Source organism: Malus sylvestris, chromosome 13, assembly GCF_916048215.2.
Source record: "Malus sylvestris chromosome 13, drMalSylv7.2, whole genome shotgun sequence".
In the NCBI taxonomy this organism is placed as follows: domain Eukaryota; kingdom Viridiplantae; phylum Streptophyta; class Magnoliopsida; order Rosales; family Rosaceae; genus Malus; species Malus sylvestris.
The window spans coordinates 8,213,182-8,233,469 of record NC_062272.1 but is presented as its reverse complement, the minus strand read 5'-3'; the positions used below and the strand labels follow the sequence as shown (position 1 = coordinate 8,233,469).

The 20,288-nt window shown below is 39.7% G+C and overlaps 1 protein-coding gene, 2 long non-coding RNA genes and 1 pseudogene across 8 annotated transcripts; 1 reads left to right on the top strand and 3 right to left on the bottom strand.

The window, feature by feature from the left end:
• Positions 1-1,636: 1,636 nt before the first annotated feature.
• Positions 1,637-18,638, top strand: LOC126594772 (probable methyltransferase At1g27930). 5 transcript variants are annotated; one of them, XR_007613419.1, is made up of 3 exons: positions 1,637-2,044; positions 17,323-17,993; positions 18,434-18,638. XR_007613419.1 is itself a non-coding variant. In XM_050261030.1 (2 exons), exons 1-2 carry the CDS (start codon positions 1,790-1,792, stop codon positions 17,914-17,916), a joined length of 849 nt encoding a protein of 282 aa, XP_050116987.1. In that variant the 5' UTR covers positions 1,637-1,789; the 3' UTR covers positions 17,917-18,638. The 5 variants fall into 5 exon arrangements, 2 of the variants coding, with proteins under 2 accessions (XP_050116987.1, XP_050116986.1); XR_007613421.1 differs by having other exon boundaries at positions 18,081-18,638; XR_007613420.1 differs by having other exon boundaries at positions 17,323-18,010.
• LOC126594768 (uncharacterized) lies at positions 5,145-7,121 on the bottom strand (annotated as a pseudogene).
• On the bottom strand, positions 9,289-15,319 carry LOC126594777 (uncharacterized). The gene is made up of 3 exons (XR_007613424.1): positions 14,826-15,319; positions 14,183-14,231; positions 9,289-9,367 (listed from the first exon to the last, which is right to left on the bottom strand). It is a non-coding gene; the product is annotated as an uncharacterized LOC126594777 (long non-coding RNA).
• LOC126594776 (uncharacterized) lies at positions 11,394-13,896 on the bottom strand. 2 transcript variants are annotated; one of them, XR_007613422.1, is made up of 2 exons: positions 11,695-13,896; positions 11,394-11,629 (listed from the first exon to the last, which is right to left on the bottom strand). It is a non-coding gene; the product is annotated as an uncharacterized LOC126594776 (long non-coding RNA). The 2 variants fall into 2 exon arrangements; XR_007613423.1 differs by having other exon boundaries at positions 11,760-13,896.
• Positions 18,639-20,288: the final 1,650 nt, after the last annotated feature.

Genomic DNA, 20,288 nt, shown 5'->3' with positions numbered 1-20,288 from the left:
AATAACCAGTCGGTCTTGAAGCAGTACTGTTTATCCAAAATGAAGGTGCTCATTGGTCGGCTGATTCTACGGCTCCAATGCTGTCTATCCAAACTGAAGATGTTGCTGGTTGCCTTCACAGTGCTGTCTATCCAAACTGAAGATGTGTTGAGAAATGGGAGAGGAAAAAAAGATGTGTTGAGAAATGGGAGAGGAAAAAAATCTCAGGGTTGTTGAGAAGCTTTGCGCAGGGCAATTAGTGTATTGATTTGAAGAGGCCTTGAATGATGCACTCCCTTCTCTATTTATAGCAGTGAACCCCTTTATGGACGAACTAGAAACTTACTTGGATTAGAACTCCTCAACCCAATCTGATCAAGTTTCGACCAATCCTAACCCTTATAGGACGTCGAACCAAGCTCCTTAACGAACCAAATTCATCCCCTAATTCTAATCATCCTTAACTTTAAGACTCCTTGTTACACTAGAGTTCGACTACCTTACCCTTATCTAAACCAATCCTCTTTGTAATAGGATTCGACCAACCTTGACTGGACAACCCATGACAAGATTCTAAATGAATGTTACTGGACCGAGAACGACTCTAAGCTCGGCCCAAAATATTATTTTGGGCCCAAACAGTCATCCAACTGTATAAAAATAGACGAACAAATTCGATAAAAGCATTATGAACCGTTTATCTATTTGCTTTAATTGATTGACTAAACGATCTTAATTTAAATTGATTATTTTTTCTTCAAAAATAATCTTTATCTGATAACATGAACAATTTTGATCATAATCATTAAGTAGAAGGTCTTTGTATTTAAATAGGTTACAAAGTATTTTGAAGACCTCACTCAACCTTAAGGAGTAAAACTCTTATCATTAATTTTACCAAGTCCAAGTATATAAAATTAAATTGGTTTTGGTAGTATTTATGGAAAAAAAAAATTCCTCACTCAATTTTAAGGAGGCAAACTCTTATCAAAAAATTTTGCCAAGCCTTAATATCTAAAATTAAATTGGTTATATTACCAAAAAAAAAAATATTGGTATTGGAAGTATTTATGGAAAAAAAAAAAAAAAACTTCACTCAACCTTAACTAGTCAAACACTCCTCACAAAATTTTACTAAACCTCAATATTTAAAATTAAATTCATTCTTTCTCCAAAAAAAATAAAAAATATCGTTCTGGTAGCATTTATGGAGTCAAACCCGTACTGGCGTATGATTTTGACTGATGAGGCATTGAGAATTTGGGACGAGGGATGGTAGCATTTTCTAATTTTATTTTTTTATGGTACCATGTGATTAGTTTTTATTAAATATTATTTGTATTTAATTTTAAATAAGAAATTTAAAATTATAAATTTTTAAAATACAGATGAAATTCAAATTCGAGAATTTGAGACAGTATCGGGAGAAAACAACAGTATGGGGATAAAGGAAGTCCACGTGTCGCCAGTCGAGTGAGGGGATGTAAAAAATGTCAAGCTTCGTGTGGGACACGCGACGTGATTTGCGCACCCACAAAACCCAGACACGACGAGACAAGTTTTTGCTGCCAAAAACGTGCATATCGTATTAATGTGCCCCTCGAAACTCCCCCGTCCTCTACCAATCTCTGCTTAAATTACCTTTCCCCCTTCCCCTTCTTCCCATTCCCATTCCCATTCCCATTCCCATTCCCCAGCTTTATATAAACCACCGCACGTCGGAACCAAAAAGCAATCGACATATATGTGCAGATTTACCCTTTTACATTTTCACCTTTTTATTTTTCTTAAATATTATTAAAAAATTAATATGAAGAATCGGAGTCCATTGTCGGAGAGACCCGTCTTTCTCGTCGTCATTCTGGTTCTACTTATCGGCGCGGGGCTGGCGATCTCCAGCTTCTTCCAGGCTGGCACCTCCGTCCTCTACTCCATCGCCGGACCCACATTTCTCCGCGCCGTCGACGATGCCCCGGTGGCCATACAGCTCCAGGCCATCCTCCACTACGCCACGTCGCGCCAGACCCCGCAGCAGTCGCGGGACGAGATCGCTGTGTCCTTCGAGGTCCTCAAGTCCCGCTCCCCTTGCAACTTCCTCGTGTTCGGCCTAGGCTTCGACTCCCTCATGTGGGCCTCCCTGAATCCACGAGGCACGACGCTCTTCCTGGAGGAGGACCCCAAGTGGGTCCAGACCGTCCTCAAGGACGCCCCCCAGCTACGGGCCGAGACGGTGCACTACCGCACGCAGCTCAAAGAGGCGGACGAGCTCCTCTCCTCGTACCGCTCCCTACGGTCGTGCTCCCCGTCCGAGGCTGTCCTGCGCGGAAATACCGAGTGCAGGCTGGCGCTGGACAACCTGCCGGACGAGGTGTACGACAAGGAGTGGGACCTGATCATGGTCGATGCGCCGCGCGGGTATTTCCCGGAGGCGCCGGGGCGGATGGGGGCTATATTCTCTGCGGCTGTCATGGCGAGGAGGAGGCGGGGATCCGGTGTGACGCACGTGTTCCTTCACGATGTGGATCGGAAGGTGGAGAAGGCGTTCGCAGAGGAGTTCCTCTGCAGGAAGTTCTTGGTTAAGGCGGTGGGGAGGCTCTGGCACTTTGAGATCCCCTCCGCCGCTAACGTGACGTACGGTGACGGCGAACGTTTTTGCTAAATCGGTCGGCGGTCGAAACGGCGATTGGATAGGTGGAGAAGCGTTACACATTACTACTGGCTGCTCTCTCTTTTCCTTCTAAAGAAATAATTTTACCTTTTTTATTAAATTATAAACCGTTTTAGTATGATAATGGAAAAAGTGTGATAGTTAATCGTAATCTCATAACAATTAGTTTTTTTTTTAATATTAATAAATATAATGGGTTTTATTACAAATGATCCATGAAATTGATCGACACCATCAAAATAGTCTTTGAAATTTAAAATATAATTTCTGAAAATAGGTGCTACAAATGAATGCGGCTTATCCATCATAGTTTTGTAAAAAAAATTGTTATGTGCTGATATGACACATAAATGAGTTTAGCAAGTCATTTTTTAATTACAAATGGTCTCTGAAATTAAAAATCGATATAGTTCTACAATAGGTGTTGTAAATCAATGTGGTCATTCCGTTGTAATTTTGTCAAAAATTGAGTTATGTGTTGATGCGGCACATAAATAGACCTACGAATCTAACTAAAGCAACATTAAATTAGAACTAGGTCTAATAATTTGATAATTAATTAAAAGAGTTGTCGACCCAAAAACTCGATCCCGCATTCACCTATGATCCCAACCCATGCTCTTCTACCTCCATCTATGGTAGCCTTCACCGTCTATTTTCTAAAGAAAAAAAAATTCTAAAGACACCAATCTTTACACCCTTCATTGAATTGGACCACGATTGAAACTATATTTGGGGACGACTTGGATTGGTGACGACTTTTGTGACTCCATCGTCAATATTTGAGTGATTGACAGCCTCACAACCTTAATCTTGGAGAGCTTGTTGGGAGCTCCACCGATGATCTTGGTCACACGGAGAACGGTGAGCTCTGCCTTGACATAATCTCATTAGTAACTCGATCTGCAGGCCATGTAGGCTTGATAGTTTTTAGGATCAACATATATAAACACTGATAAATTGATGAAATGTTTTACCAAAAAAAAAAAAATTTGATGAAATGGTTAGTCGCCTGTCTCTGAAATATTCGGTGAAAAGAAAGATAATTAATGATAATCCTGGAATGTTATTGACCACTCAATAGAAAAATAATGGTGAGTTCTCATTTTGTTAGGTACTTTGCGACTTTTAAAAGTTTTTAAGGTTGTATGGTCCTTTGATTCATTGTTACTTGTCTTGTAAACCTCTTTGGTCAACTGGAATGATTGACTAGTCACCCGTAATGTGTGGGTAATACCCTGGAACAAGTTCGAGGACTTAGGGCATGCTTACCATTATACCGTAGTTTTTTGTTGAAAAATATTCTAGTCGATGACTATGTATTGTTTATTGTACCATTTTTGAACAGAAAATTACGATGTAATGGTAAGAATATTTCTATGATTTTGCCCCATAACTTGTAATGCATTGCTAATTTTCCTCTAGACTTCTATTTTGATTAATTTACCCTAAATATATAGCAAATAACACCTAATGATTTGCATGTGTACTTTTTAGCAAAAAAAAATTGAATAAACTGTGTGTAAACATAACCGTTAAGTTGGAAACTAACCGTTTATAATGATTGTGGAGGGAGAAGAATAGGCCCAAATGAAAGTTTAAGGCCAAGTTCAGAGAAAAAATTGACGAAATAATCCAAAAGGTAAACGCTCTACCAAACAAATTCTTTCCTTCTTAACGAAGAAACTAAAACATGCCCTATGTCAAGACTATTAGGTTTTGAAAAATAAGAGTAGGAAAAAGAAAAAGAAAGACTTACTACGCTCCATTGATAATGGCAACACGTACAATCAGGTTCATGAAATTAGAGTTCACAGGAATAAGAAAGAAATAAAAATTACACATGTTTATTGTTAATAAAAGCAATACCATGATGAAACCGTAGGCTGTATATATGTCAACAATCCGCAATAAAATAAATATGCTAATAATAAATACGAATAAATATATTCCAGATACTCAACAAGATGAAATATGAATTAAGCAGAGTAACAAAAGATCGAGGCTTGCGTACCACAATGTCCTTGAAACATAAATTTCGCCCCTACTCAGTGCTTGTAGTTCTACAGACGTCTGCTTCACCAGGATTCAACGATCTAAGTCAGAAATTTCAGCACCGGAAAATTGACTTCTGGCGAATATTAATGTGGTTCTCTTAGAAAGGATGTTTATGATTGCAGGAGAAGATTTATGATTTTTTTTTTCTGTGTTTTAAATGCCATGCAGATGGATTTATATATAATGTGATTATACCTGTTCGCAACAGGTATGAGGAAGGGATGTATCTGTTGGGAGACATCTGCTGAAAATGGTGTTTTTGTTTCTGCGTTCTCACACTTCAGACTTTATCTGAAAAGATGAGTTTGTTGGTAAAAATAAATAAATAATTAATTTAAATTCGAAATTAAAAATAATTAATTAATTCCGAAAAATATTAATTAATTCCCATCTTTTGACAATTAAATATATATTAATTATATATTAATTACCAATTAATTAGTACACCCCAAAGCCCAACCCCTAAGGGTTAGCCCAATTTTAGTCTCCAGGCCTATTACTCTAATCACTTTCTATAAATGACAAAGCCTTATAAAGTGATAAAATCTTTTGGGAATGGCCAATGTGGGACAAAGAAACTTCTACTCAAACTACTCAAATTTCCAACAAGTCGTAGTGTCAAATGTTTTTCTCCTGACCAAGAGGCAAGTGATGCTGGATGGCTGGGTGTGTGTATTGTTTAGGGTGCACAGCACAAAATCCAGCCGGTACAGCGCAAGTGCTAACCGGTCCTCCCCCAAAACCAAGCCGGTTGCGTCAAGCAGGACATGCCATGAGTTCCTATGTGCCTTCGAGATCCAATGCATGAAGTATTTAGTCCTATTGACAGTTGCAAGATTCGAAAATAGTCCTTTGGGACTATACTTGCACTTTCTCCTAAAGTACTAGCTAAGTTGTGACCCTTTTATCCTCAAATCCAACCAAGTTTCTGGTGCTGAAATAACCCTAGATTCTTTGGTACTTGCAAAGTCCCTTATGGGATCAGACTGATCAGTCTTCTCTCCCACAATGGTTATATTGTAATTTCCTATGAAGAAAGGGTAGCTCTCACTAATCATCACCATCACATCTTTGTAATTTGACATGAAAAGGACTAAATAGTCCTCCCCTTGCAACCCACATTGCTTCAATGCCCTATTCCTTGCTTGGACCTCAGGAATGGATACAAAGTTACCCTGGAACGAGGATTTCTTGGTTAGGATGTCGAGCAGTCTTGAGGGTTCCATCTTAGTCCTGTCCAGGTCTGAGTGAATGCTGCTGAATGGGGACAACTCTTTTGGTGTCACACTCTTGGGTGACTTAAGCTTATTGTCATGGGGTGGAGTTCCTGAAGATTCTTCGTTGATCGAAAGATTATCGATGTCTAGTTTTTTGACATCATTGTAGTATTCTGGGTACTTTGCGAAGATGTATTGCTGAACATAGAGCATCTCACTTGGTGTGATGGGACCTGACCATCTCAGATCAAGGCCTCTGGGTGAGGATATGGCTTCTGCTATCAAGTGAGCAGGAAACATGGTGTTTGCCTTATGTGATTCAAACAAGTATGGCGGAACTCAGTTAACATGTAAATTAGTAGTAATACCACATGATGACGTGACCACCACGCTTAAAAAAAGGAAAAAAGTATGGGACAAAATTCATTGACCTTAACTATCATGCTGCTTGGTCTTCCATCTTTTCTTGGACTTCCATCTTCAGTTGGTGAGTTTGGTGAAGAACTTGAAGCCAGTCCTTGGAGTTTAGCTTTTACTATATCCTAAAGAGCAGAGAATTGGAAATTTACAGCTCACATTTAGCAACAATATATTTTCTTATTCTAATTACCTCAACTACGGGGAGAACAATTTGAACTTGAGTGAAGAGGGAGAGCATAATGCTCTAGCCAACTTCACTATGCCAAGATATGTCAACAGAAAGTGATTTCTAAACACTCATTTTCTCTTCATGCACACCCCTATTTATCTCTGGCCCTTGGATTGAATAACCAAAGAGAACCAAGCGACTGAAATGAACGGGCTGTGCAGACGGAGAGAATGAATGAACGTAAATCACTTCCTTATGCCAATTAGGAGCAGCTTTGAAGTAATAATACAGTTACAGAGAAAAGTTTATGGAAATACACACACACACACACACACGTATATATGTACCTTGAGTTTGCCATTCATGGTGTCTTTTTCTTGTTTGTTTCTTCCCATGTTGCTTCTCACTCCTTCAGAAGCAGGAGAACATAGAAAATTGGGAGAGGAAACAGAAATGTCGAACCAGAAAGGTGGTCGTGAAGACTTGAGACTAGTCTTTTGTTATATGAAGATTATATGCTGCAGGGTGGGGGATCAAATTGAGAGATTAAAATAAAACCATATATCTTCAAGACAGAGAGAGCAATGCCAGCAAGTGATGAAAGCAATACTCACACACAGCATTTAGGTAGGATATCAATCATAGTTTATTCAATTATATATTCACCTTGATTAGCTCAGCTAACAATAATTATTAAGGTTAATTAACCCTTGTGTACAATCTTGATTTCTAGAGGTTTCTGGTAGGTTTACATTGAATATATATTTAAATTATTCAGATTCCTGACTTTCTCAATTTTTACTGACACGCACATGATCACATTACAATTAGTAGTTTAATATTTGAAAATCCATAAATTACATTGACTACGTGAATTAAGTGATCTTGTTCCATTTTCTTCTCTCTTATTCTTAACTTCCCGAATTCATTACTTTTTTCGTTTACTGCCACATGCAGAATAAAAAAGTATACAAGTTTCACATTACATTAATCTATAATCTAATACCTGAAAAACCAAAAATTACATTGATGAAATAGGTGACCATGTACCATTTCATTCTTATTCCTAACTTTTCAGATTTATTACTTCTCCGTTTCAAGTAAGCAATCATTATTAAATTTACTTGTAAATGGGTAACATAATGCTTGGTTGAGTCAAACCAAAAAATTAACAAAGTAGGTAAGTTATGGTTCAAGTTTTGAATTTTAAACATGTGTCACCCTTGAGTTTGTATATTTTTTCCACCGAAATGCCTGTGTGACTGCGTCGATCGATCTAAGTTCCAAAAAATAAAGGATATAAAAAAGTTGGAGACGAGGAAATGGCAACAAGTAGCAGTAAATTAATGAAGGTACCAAGTATTAGGTCATCAAAGATTAATTAAATTATTGGGAGAGATGGCGAGTCGTTGAGGAGGGCATGCATTTAGGGATCTTGATAGGGAGTCAATTATGTGTTAATTTATTTTAAAGCATTGTGTTTTTTTCTTTCCACTCGAATTTGAATGTCACTTTTTGTAGTTCTGTTATTAGCAATTCAAAAATCTCATTTTACACTTCTCACAAATGTATTTTTCTTTCTAATTATAAAAATTTTGGCATGCCAAATAAGATTTTTTGAGTACTAATAACAATTCCCTATATTTAAAGAAAAATATTGTTTCCCCGAAGCATGGATTAATTTACATGCCTCATGATGTGGGGTTAAGTATGATTATAATATAATGTTTTAAATTAATCCCAATCACAATTCAGAAGTAGATGTGGTCCTAAACATTCACATCCATGAACTATTACACACATGCTGCTTGGAATCCAATCACTAGCTAACTTGTCTAACTTGTCTGTAAGTGTCGTTCACGAGATTTGAACTCAAAATCTCGTTAAACAAAGTGAAAATGAGTGACGTTAGACCGAATTAACATTAGTCGTGTTATCGTTCTTTAAGAATGATACTTAGTGTTGGATTTGTTCGATCACTTTAGCATTAGCCCCTTCCAACATTGGTTGATTTCAAAAGGTCAATTGTGTAAGAGACGCCGCATGGCAGCGATTTGGTTGCTCCTTTGAGCCAAAGCTTGGAAGCAAAATGTTGCATGTGTTTGCAGTACATGATTGGAATTTTGCTCAACTGATATGTCGGCAGCATCTCCTCTCCAACCAAACACATTATTGCTTTACGAATAATTGGTTTGCATTACTCAAATATGATGAAAATATTTCGTGAGACTAAAATCGACTCGTTCCGTATACTTCTAAAACCGACATTAAAGAAAAAATAGTAGGAAACTGATGAGAATCTGGCCTTTCATAAAATCAGTAACATACAATTGAGTAATACAGATTGATGAATGCCTACTTTCTGAATTACGGTCTAATTAAAACGGCTACCAAACGAGGCTTTAAGTTATTAGTAAGACGACATTGTTATGTTTGTCCAGGATTTTGACAGATCAATGACTCGATGCTTGTGTTAATATTGTGTTACATGTGTTTCATACATTAAATTGGATAACAAACATTACCTTATGTGAGAATATCATATATCTACTTGGGCCTCCTGACACGTCCCGACCCGAAATGTCCATTTGGACTCTGAATCGAGATGTGTTGGCCGTCACCAGGACGGTGACGAAGCCATAAAGTGTAGTGATGTGGAAGAGTGAGTAAATTTAAACCTAAGTGTACCTAAATGTGAGAGTGCGCTTGTGAGCGGAAATGAACCCAATTCACATGTGATGTCAGAGTATAAGTAAAGTACAGTAGAGGGAAATGAGAATTATACCATCGTAGGTAATCTCCCATACTATGATTTGCCAAGAATCCTCGTCGATACGAAAGCTCAGTTACTAAAACCTGGAGGGGCGAAAAATAAGGATGAGTGGGCCTAAAAATAAAGTTTAGTAAAACCTTTTGAAAACATAATAACCCCTCGCTGTAAAAACAAATATAGTTTCCAAAATATACATACCACATATAGTAAGAAAATACTTACCGTAATCTACAATATCTCAAGAATTCAATACCACACCATATCTCGTAAATAAGCGCATGACGTCCAAAATCACATAATCTCGCATAAGAAAACATATCATATCGAGTGCTTATCGACACATGCTGACACACGAGTTCATGTAAAGATCTTTTGACATGAACATGACTGGGTGTAACAATGATATACGCTCTAGTACTACAATCACGTGAAGACTGGTGCTCTGCGCAGCACATACGAGTCCTAATTGCCTATAACAATCTAGGACAAGACTGACACCTACAATGGATCCAAAGCGAGTGTACGGTGCGATGTGCACATACACATGAAAGGCTGGCCCTGACCCGGGCGAGTACTAACACTTGCAGCAACGATAAGCAGATAACGCAAATATCAAAATGCAATGGTAAATCGATAATTCACGTCACCATAATACTATTTACGACCATAAATATAATTAAGGCATAATAATATGCATACTTGTGCTTCCCGTATGACGTAGCATAACTTCATAATTTATATCAATGTGATAAATCTTATAAACGTCACACTAATTTAGGCGTATTGTAGAAAACTCTTTATGAAAGGTATAAATGGAAACTAACAATTATATATGTTGATGCACAAAACCGGAGGTCTTGGAATAACGTAAATCTGACCGTGAATCTGCAAGAAATGTAAATACACGAGAAGTATCGTGGTTCACCCCAAGATTTGGGCTACGTCCACACTGATTGTATTTTTCTGAGAGTATTTGTGAGGGAGAGAGTGTGAGAGAGGCTTAGGAAATAGCCTCTCCTCATTGTGAAGGTGAGGAGTCATTTTATAGAATAAATGCTACTCACTTATTACCTATTTGCCCATTCCTTTATCACATAATTACATTTAAGTCCCCTGAGTATTTGTACGAGATCTAATTACGAGGTCCTAAATATGGTATAAACAGTAGTCCCCTAAGTCTTCAGTCAAGAGAGTCTTTTGGCTGGAGACTTGAAATTCAGTCCATGTGTGGGCCGAAGTAACTAGATGTCGTCTTGAACTGGTACTTGATATGAGGCGGTGCTCAAAGTGAAATGATGCTCAACTATAAGTAGCACATGTTGCGAGGCTGCTCAGCTTGTGGCTTATGTTGCCTTGGTTGGCTCGACTTGTGGCACTTGAAGGTGAGGGGGTCCCTTTTATAGAATAAGGGCTCGCTCCTCAATACATAAATTATGGGCTAGAGTTGATGCTCGCGGCGAGGCGGTTGCTCAGCTGGCGCGTTGCTTTCCAATGAAGGTGAGGGAGTCCATTTTATAGAATAAGGGTTCGCTCCTCAATACATAAGTGATGTGTGCTTTCTGATGAAAGTGAGGGAGTCCCTTTTATAGAATAAGGGTTCGATCCTCAATACATAGGTAATGGGCTAAGTCCCCCAAGTATTTTTCATGAGGCCCAGTTGAGGCCCAATGTATGGTACATAATGTAGTCCCCAAAGTCTTCAGTCAATAGAGTCTGTTGGCTAGAGACTTCAAATTGAATCCATGTATAGGCCGAAATGGCGGTTGTTCGGAGGCGGTATTTGTATACCTTGCACTGAAGCTTTGTAGGTGAAGCTTTGCAAGTGAAGCTTTGAAGCTAGAGCTCTGTAAATGAAGCTTTTGAAGCTGATTGACATGAGTGATGCTCATGAATGTTATGTTGATTGACATGAGTAATGCTCATTGATGTTGTCATGAGTGATGCTTATGAATATTAACATGAGTGATGCTCATGAATGTCGACATGAATGATTGTCATGAATGTTTATGTATGATTGTCATGAGTGATGCTCATGAATGTTTATGTATGAATGACATGAATAATGCTCATGTATAATTTGGAATACTAGGCGTACTTTTGATCACCTGGTTGGTGGCATGAAGGAGAGTACGGGTTGTACATTTCATCACCTAGTTGGTGGCATGAATGGCTAGTTGTCAAATGATATTAGAGTATGGGTTGTACATTTCATCACCTGGTTGGTGGCATGAATGGCTAGTTGCCAAATGATATTAGAGTACAGGTTGTACATTTCATCACTTGGTTGGTGGTAATAGCGGCAGGTTGCCGAATAATTTTGGAGTACTGGGCGTACTTTTGATCACCTGATTGGTTGTAATAGCGGCAGGTTGCCGAATAATTGTGGAGTACTAGGCGTACTTTTAATCACCTGGTTGGTGGTAATAGCGGCATGTTGTCGAATAATTGTGGAGTACTGGGCATACTTTTGATCACCTGGTTTGAGCTATTTTGGGCTTATGGGCCTTCGCCCTCTACACAACCTTCCAGCCCATTTATTTTGGGCTTTACCCTTTTTTTAGGTACTATTACCCTCTGATGGGGTTTATACAGATCTCTCCGAAAGATAAGAAAAATAAATTACATATTTTCAGCATATTGATGGGCATCTTCTAGTCCAACAGAAAGTGGAGACGGGAAACCTTGGTGGGCATCTTCTTATCTTTAATCATGTTATCTCGTGGGATAGTGGAGTAGTGGAATAGTGGAGCATCTTCTTTTCGGCTTTTCCTTTTCTGCTTTCTAATTTTGTTTTTGTTTTCTTGACCCTGATCAATATGGCAGACAAGTAATGATAATAGATTTAATAATAAGAAAATAATCTTATCTCCGCTTTTGCTTTCTTCTTTTCACTCTCTGCCCTTTCTCTTTTTCTGCTGCCTGAACATCAGTTGGTGTATTCCAGTTCCACCACGAGATATGAGTTGTGCCATCCCGTTCACTGACATCACCATCATTCTGCAGTACTGCATAATAATCCTGAATCAAATTATTGTAATCATCATTCATTACATCAGACTTGTTCCGAGATTCTTCATGCACATCAGTGGGATGACATGGCGGCATTGTTGAGGGTGAAGACAGTGATGGTTTGACGGTGGTTGATCTCGGTGGTGACACCCTTGAGGTAGCCGTTGCGCTTACCGACCAGCATGAAATGTACAACTCATAACACTTTCCACTACGGTAGCAGTAAGCAAACTGCATCATCCTTTATGGACCTGCTCTCGGCCCTTCGCGACTTCACAGTTCATGGTGACCTTGACACGATTGTCCGAGTCAATGACGAGTTTTGGTTCGGATCTATCGAGGCTGAATCGTTTGAGGTACTGTCTTCGCGTTAAGACTCATAATTTTGCTCAGAACTTTCTCTTGTCCATGCACTCGGGGTGGAACACATGGCAGCAGTTCCCCATCTCTCTCACCTCGTCCCCCATCTCCAGCTGGCTCAAGCACACCGCGCACGTGTACCGGTAGTACTTGTCGCCAAGCTAGCCCAGCAGTCATTCATAAAGTACCGTCGTTCGGCTACGGGTATTGACTGAGACGAACGGCTACCAGGCCCATCACAGCTTGGAGCTTGAAATCCATTTGCAGACAACAACTACATTCTTAATTTATGCAAACCCAGTGAGAGAGGGAGAGAAAGGGAGAGAGAGAGAGAGAGAGAGAAAGAAAGAAAGATGGAACCTGAGAGGATAAGGGAAACTTGGATGTGGTCGAAATCATGATGATTGTCGGCGTTGCGGGATCTAGAACGAGAGGAAGAGCTGTTGCAGGTGATGCGGAGAGATTTGAGCGCACAACACCGTTTTAATGGTCTGATGATAGTTGATCTCGATCGACGGCTCGAAGTTTGGACGCACACCCATTATCGATGATTTTTAGAGAGAGAGATGAGATCAAGAGAGAGAGACAATGCCTAAACCTGTCTAATGATAGTCTTGTGAAGCGGGCTGGCGGGCTTGTTCTCTCACGGCATACCCAGATCAGATTTCAGTCGGGTTCAGCTGACCCAGCAACAGAGAGGCCGGCCTACTCGATCTTAAGCTGTTCAAATGCCTTATGATGGGCCTAGCTCGGAAGGGGGATGGACTATGGAGCGACGTGCACGAAGTAGTTTTGGGCTATCCTGGGTGTACAACCTTGTTTGTATTTGTAAGACATAGTTTCAAACGCCATTTGGGTATGTCGAATAATTTTTTGGAGAGAGACCACTAGACAGAGGGATGAGAGCTTTGATTATGGGAGAGAAACTATAAGACATAGAGATGAGAGATTTGATTCCTTATTCTGTATACAGAGTAGATTGCCCCCAAAAATAAAAGAATGCAGACGGAGCAGGTTTCTTTTTCTTTTTGTTTCTGGGTTTTTTTTTTTTTGTTTGTGATTTTTGCTGATTCACGGTGAAGGTGAAAAAAATGAAAGAGAACCGACACAACTTTTCGTATCGATTCCCACAGACGGCGCCAAATGTTGATGCACAAAACCGGAGGTCTTGGAACAACGTAAATCCGACCGTGAATCTGCAAGAAATGTAAATAACACGAGAAGTATCGTGGTTCACCCTAAGGTTTGGACTACGTCCACACTGATTATATTTCTCTGAGAGTATTTGTGAGGGAGAGAGTGTGAGAGCTTTGCTTTAGCTAGGAGAGGCTTAGGAAATGGCCTCTCCTCATTATGAGGGTGATGAGTCATTTTATAGAATAAGGGCTACTCACTTATTACCTATTTGCCCTTTCCTTTATCACATAATTACATTTAAGTCCCCCGAGTATTTGTACGAGATCTAAATAAGAGGCCCTAAATATGGTATAAACAATATATATACTATATAAAAGAAAAGACTCATTCACAGATATTTACGATGTCACAGCAAGCTGGAGTCTCCCATAGTAATCGTATCTAAGCATAATATTGGGATCCGTTAGTTAAACTCAACTTAAATGATCAAATTTGGGAAAAAGAAGTGCGGATGTGGAATCATAGCGTTGAAATACGGTAAGAGGGATCGCGTGCTAAATTTGTAAAAAGTCGACGAAAAAGTCAATGGTCAACCTTAAAAGTCAACTGAGACGCCCCAGTGGTCAACTACGTTAAAACTTTGGAATTTCACTAAATGGATGTAAAAAATGAACTCGGGATGTCGAATTTAGCCTATGAGGGTTTCCGAGAAAATTTCGGAAAAAATCAACACAAGGAATATTTGAGGAATATTCTAGAGAATATTTCAGAAATATTTTGGAATATTCCACCCATTTAAAACTGGGCCGGACCGGATTCCGGGTTCGTATCCGGATCCGGGTTACGGATCTGGGCTTCCTTTCTTTTTGTTTGTTTTTTTTTTCTTTTCCTTTTTCTCCTGCTTGTTGCCACTGCAATGCAACCGCTGAAATCTGGAAAAAGAATGATCTCCGACTACTATCAACTAAAACTTCACTAAACCTAGCCTTCTAATATATCAAATTGAAGCTTAGAGAACAAGGAATCAAATTGTACCATTAGTTTCCTCAACCGTGGCCACATTTGGTAAAAAAAAGGCTCGAAAGCTGCCGGACCCTTGTCGAAAAAATGGGTTTGTTGCCTCGACGTGGTTCTGCGTTCAAACATCATTCATCACACCTAAATTTGACACCAAATGACGTAAAAGGAAGAGATGTGGGTTTTCCCAATGCCTACCCACGTTGGAAGTAAGGATCTCGCCGGATTCCGTTTAGGAATAAAAATGAACAATGGCGTAAGCCATTGCAAGGTGTGATGCCTCCAGGGTTCATTTGTGTCTTCATATAGGAGAGTTGATGATGTATATCTGGTGAGCAGCCGGTTCCCTTGTACGTTGTTGGGTTTGAGTGATGTTCGATGGTGGTGTCGGTGAAAGAGAGAAAATGATAGAGTGAGTTAGAGTGAGAGGGGAAAACTGGGAGAGATAAGAGAAGGCTGAGAGGTGAGAGAGTTAGAGGGGGAGGGTGAGATGGCAATCCATGAGTGGAAGATTGAGGTGAGGATTGACAAATGAGAGAGAGTGGTAGGGGAACACGGGAGAGGGTAAAGGAATGGGTGTGGGCCATACTTGGCTCACAAAACAAGTCACAAAATATCTCTAACCATGAAATTACCAAGTTGCCTTTCACGTTCGTAAGTCTGTAAAATTTTAACCGTAGCTCCGATTTCGATTCTACTTGCGCCCATGCGTTTGTAGCAACGAGTACTACGACAATTTTCAGGTATATTGGTGTTATACGATGCCCTCATTGGTTGCAATCATTTTTCAAGTATATTGGTGGCTCTAGTGGCGAAGCCATGTGAGGGCGAGGAGTGGACCACTCCCCTCACCGGAAAACATGACTAGATTTATGGGTCCACCCCTCCACTCGCCAAAAAACCCATTGGTTCAGTGGTTCAGAGCTCCCTGCGGTCCGGTGATGTTTGGGTTTTGCTGCACGTAATAGCAGACTGTGTTTTTTTTTTTTCAAATCATCCAGGCCAAAACGACGTCATTTTGGTCCTGGTAAAAAAAAATTGAAACGGTGCAGTTTCGTATGTTTCGAAATAAAAAAAATAAAAAAATATATATATATATATATATATTGGGGGGACCGTGCGTCCCCCTTTCACTCTCAGTCCCTCTCAGACTCTCAGTCCTGTGTCCTTCCCCCCTTTGTTTTTCAACCTTTCTGCCAGAGAGCACAGCAAAGTTGTCCCTCGCAACAGAAGATATATATTTTTTAATTTGAATTGAATTGTCAACCTTTCAGCCACTCTCCACTTCTCGAGCCGCTGAGCCGCCGGCTTCAGCCTTCAAAGGTGAATTTTTTACTTCCTAATTTTACAATTCCTAACCCTAAACTAATTAATTATTTAATACAAATTTTATTTTATTGGTATATAATTTTATGGTAATGTACTAATATGATTATTGATTATTGATATGAAATTAAAATTATTGTTTAGGGTGAAAATTAAAATTTGAATTCTTGATTATTGATTAATTAATTGAATATTACATAATGTATACAAGTATTCATATGATTAGTTGAATTGAATATTTATTTATTGAATAATTTGTGTGCTTATTGGTATTGCTTAATTGAATTGTTGATTGGATTAATTATTATACATATTAGTATAGTCTACGATTAAGAGTGTAAGAATTATTATTTTCCCTTCCATTTTATAGTTACGTAATGAAACGATACTAACAATGCTCAAATCCTCCTTCAAACAATGCTTAAATTATAGAAGACATTACTGTATAAAAAAATTTTGTTGTTGCTATTTTTTTTAACCTTATAATTTTTTAACTTCGCCTCTTCCCCCCTCCCCCGGTCAATTACTGGCTTCGCCACTGGTGGCTCTGACTTGCAATCTAAGCCACGGGATTTTTCCAGATAAGCTCAACAACTGGACGTGGAAGGAATGAAGGGCCCACTCTCAGATTCTGCATGCCACATGGCACCCCAAAAGCCAATCGGACACTACTCTCCTATCCTACAAGATAAGCCCCTTCAATTCTTTACGTCAACTCATCTGCGTCTCTCTCCCCTAACACTCCAAAGGCTCCCCTACCAATCTCTGCTTAAATTACCTTTCCCCCTTCCCCTTCTTCCCATTCCCATTCCCCAGCTTTATATAAACCACCGCACGTCGGAACCTAAAATCTCAATCGACATATATATTATGCAGATTTACCCTTTTACATTTTCACTTTTTTATTTTTCTTAAATATTATTAAAAACTTAACATGAAGAATCGGAGTCCATTGTCGGAGAGACCCGTCTTTCTCGTCGTCATTCTGGTTCTACTGATCGGCGCGGGGTTAGCGATCTCCAGCTTCTTCCAGGATGGCAACTCCGTCTTCTACTCCATCGCCGGACCCACATTTCTCCGCGCCGTCGACGATGCCCCGGCGGCCATCCAGCTCCAGGCCATCCTCCACTACGCCACGTCGAGCCAGACCCCGCAGCAGTCGCGAGACGAGATCACTGTGTCCTTCGAGGTCCTCAAGTCCCGCTCCCCCTGCAACTTCCTCGTGTTCGGCCTAGGCTTCGACTCCCTCATGTGGGCCTCCCTGAATCCACGAGGCACGACGCTCTTCCTGGAGGAGGACCCCAAGTGGGTCCAGACAGTCCTCAAGGACGCCCCCCAGCTGCGGGCCGAGACGGTGCGCTACCGCACGCAGCTCAAGGAGGCGGACGAGCTCCTCTCCTCGTACCGCTCCCAACGGTCGTGCTCCCCGTCCGAGGCCGTCCTGCGCGGAAATACCGAGTGCAGGCTGGCACTGGACAACCTGCCGGACGAGGTGTACGACAAGGAGTGGGACCTGATCATGGTCGATGCGCCGCGCGGGTATTTCCCGGAAGCGCCGGGGCGGATGGGGGCTATATTCTCTGCGGCTGTCATGGCGAGGAGGAGGCGGGGATCCGGTGTGACGCACGTGTTCCTTCACGATGTGGATCGGAAGGTGGAGAAGGCGTTCGCTGAGGAGTTCCTCTGCAGGAAGTTCTTGGTTAAGGCAGTAGGGAGGCTCTGGCACTTTGAGATCCCCTCCGCCGCTAACGTGACGCACGGTGACGGCGAACGTTTTTGCTAAATAGCGCGGCGGTCGAAACGGCCATTGGATATACTACTGCTATTCTTACCATCTTATTATAGCACGTGATGTGGAAGGTTAGGTTTCAACCTAGGTAGAATTTCTGTTTATTTTAATTTAATTTTATTTTTGCTTAAACCCTACCCGTTCAACTTCCCTGTTAGATACGTTTCATCTCTCTACCTGATATGAGTCCAACAAATTATAATTCCAATGAAAATTCAAGCCAAAGCCTTGGACAACATCGGGAGATAACATGGAATGAAATTTTCATTCCTATAGAGGATTAGGAAAATATTTTGGTGCTAACCAAAAGTCCATGAAGAAAGAAGAAAAGAGGTTGTCTTCTAAATCTTCTTCCATTCGGAAAATCCTCAGCAGCAGAACAGAAAAGAAAATATCGTATCCAATCCTTTTCATATTTTTGTTCAATGTTGCTGGAATTAAAAACCTATGAAATCCAACATTTGGCTAGAAGGCATAAACCATTAAAATTGCAAACTTGATTTGGTGGCAGAGCAAAACAATCACTGGGAGCACCATCAGGATATTTGGCCAGTTAGCAGTGATGAAGGGGGTCGAGCACCATCGATCGTCGGTGAAGGAAGGTGAAATTGGAGAGCGAAGAGGGAGGAGGCCCAGCGATGAGGCTTGAAAACGGGAGCAAGTAGGTTTCATTATTATTTTTTAATTATTTTATTAATAAAAATCATTGAGTAAAATCGTAAATATCCACCTTAGCTGACATGGTATTTTTTTAACTGATGTGGATGTCCATCTCAATTGCCACATAAGATGGTATGAAATTATGGTATATTTAGATGGTAAGAATAATATTACTCTAGGGTCTAATTCAGTGATCGAAGCGTCCGAGACAAATCTTTAGGTAGAAAAAGTCTACGAGGGCTTGCCCACCAGATGAATCCATGAATGAGACTTCATCCATATATTCTACGAAATTGTAGAGACAGCGACTGGTTTATGTAATTATAATCGCGGCGAAGGATTCTTTGCCACTTTAGCGAGGGCGAGCCTGAATCCTTATTTTTTTTTGTTTACGAGCGAGAGTCAAATCTTGAAATACGGATTGACATTGAAAATGAAATCAAATAGTCCATGGAATGAAAACATATAAGAAAGACGAATCCAACTGCTCTCTCTTTTCCTTTTAGGGAAATAATTTTACCTTTTTTTTTATTAAATTATAAACCGTTTTCACAGTATGATAATGGATAAAATGTGATAGTTAATCATAATTTCATAACAACTAGTTTTTTTTTAAATATTAATAAATAGGGTGGGTTTTCTCACAAATGATCCATGAAATTGATCAACACCATCAAGATGGTATCTAAAATTTAAAATGTAGTCCCTGAAAATTGATCGACACTATCAAGATGGTATCTTAAATTTAAAATGTAGTCCATGAAAATAGGTGCCGCAAATAAATGTGGTTCATCCATCACAGTTTTGTAAAAAAAAAATTATTTTGTGTTGATATGACACATAAATGGGTCTAACAGGTCATTTTTTAATCACAAATGGTCCCTGAAATTGAAAATTGATCATTTTGGTCCTAAAATAGGTGTTGTAAATCAATGTGGTCATTCCGTCGTAATTCTGTAAAAAAATTGTGTTATGTGCTGATGTGACACATAAATGGACTTACAAGTCTAACTAAAGAAAAATTAAACTAGAAATAGGTTTAATAATTTGATAATTAATTAAAAAAGTTGTCGATCCAGAAACTCGGTCCCGCATTCATCTATGATCCCAACCTATACTCTTCTACCTCCATCTATGGTATCCTTCACCGTTTCTTTTCTGAAAAAAAAAAAAAAAACAACAACAACAAAAAATCTCAAGACACCCATCTTTACACCTTTCATTGAATTGGACCATGATCGAAACTATATTTTGTGACGACTTGGATTGGTGACGACTTCAGTGACTCCATTGTCAATATTTGGGCGATCGATAGCCTCACAACCTTAATCTTGGAGAGCTTGTTGGGAGCTCCCTTGATTATCTTAGTCATACGGAGAACGGCGAGCTCTGCCTTGACATAATCTCACTGTGGAAAAAAGTGTTTTGACAACTTTTTTTAATTAGTTATTAAACCTACATTAGCACATAATTTTTTTTGACAGAATTGTGACGAATGACCACATTGATTTGCGACACCTATATGTTTTCAAGGACTACGTTGATTGATTTTCAATTCTAGGGATCATATTGATGGTGTGAGTCAATTTCAGAGACTATTCATGATACAAACACGTAGGTATTGTGGATCCCATTTATGTGCCACATCAGCACATAACAGAATTTTTGACAAATTGTGACAAAATGACAACATTGATTTGTGACAC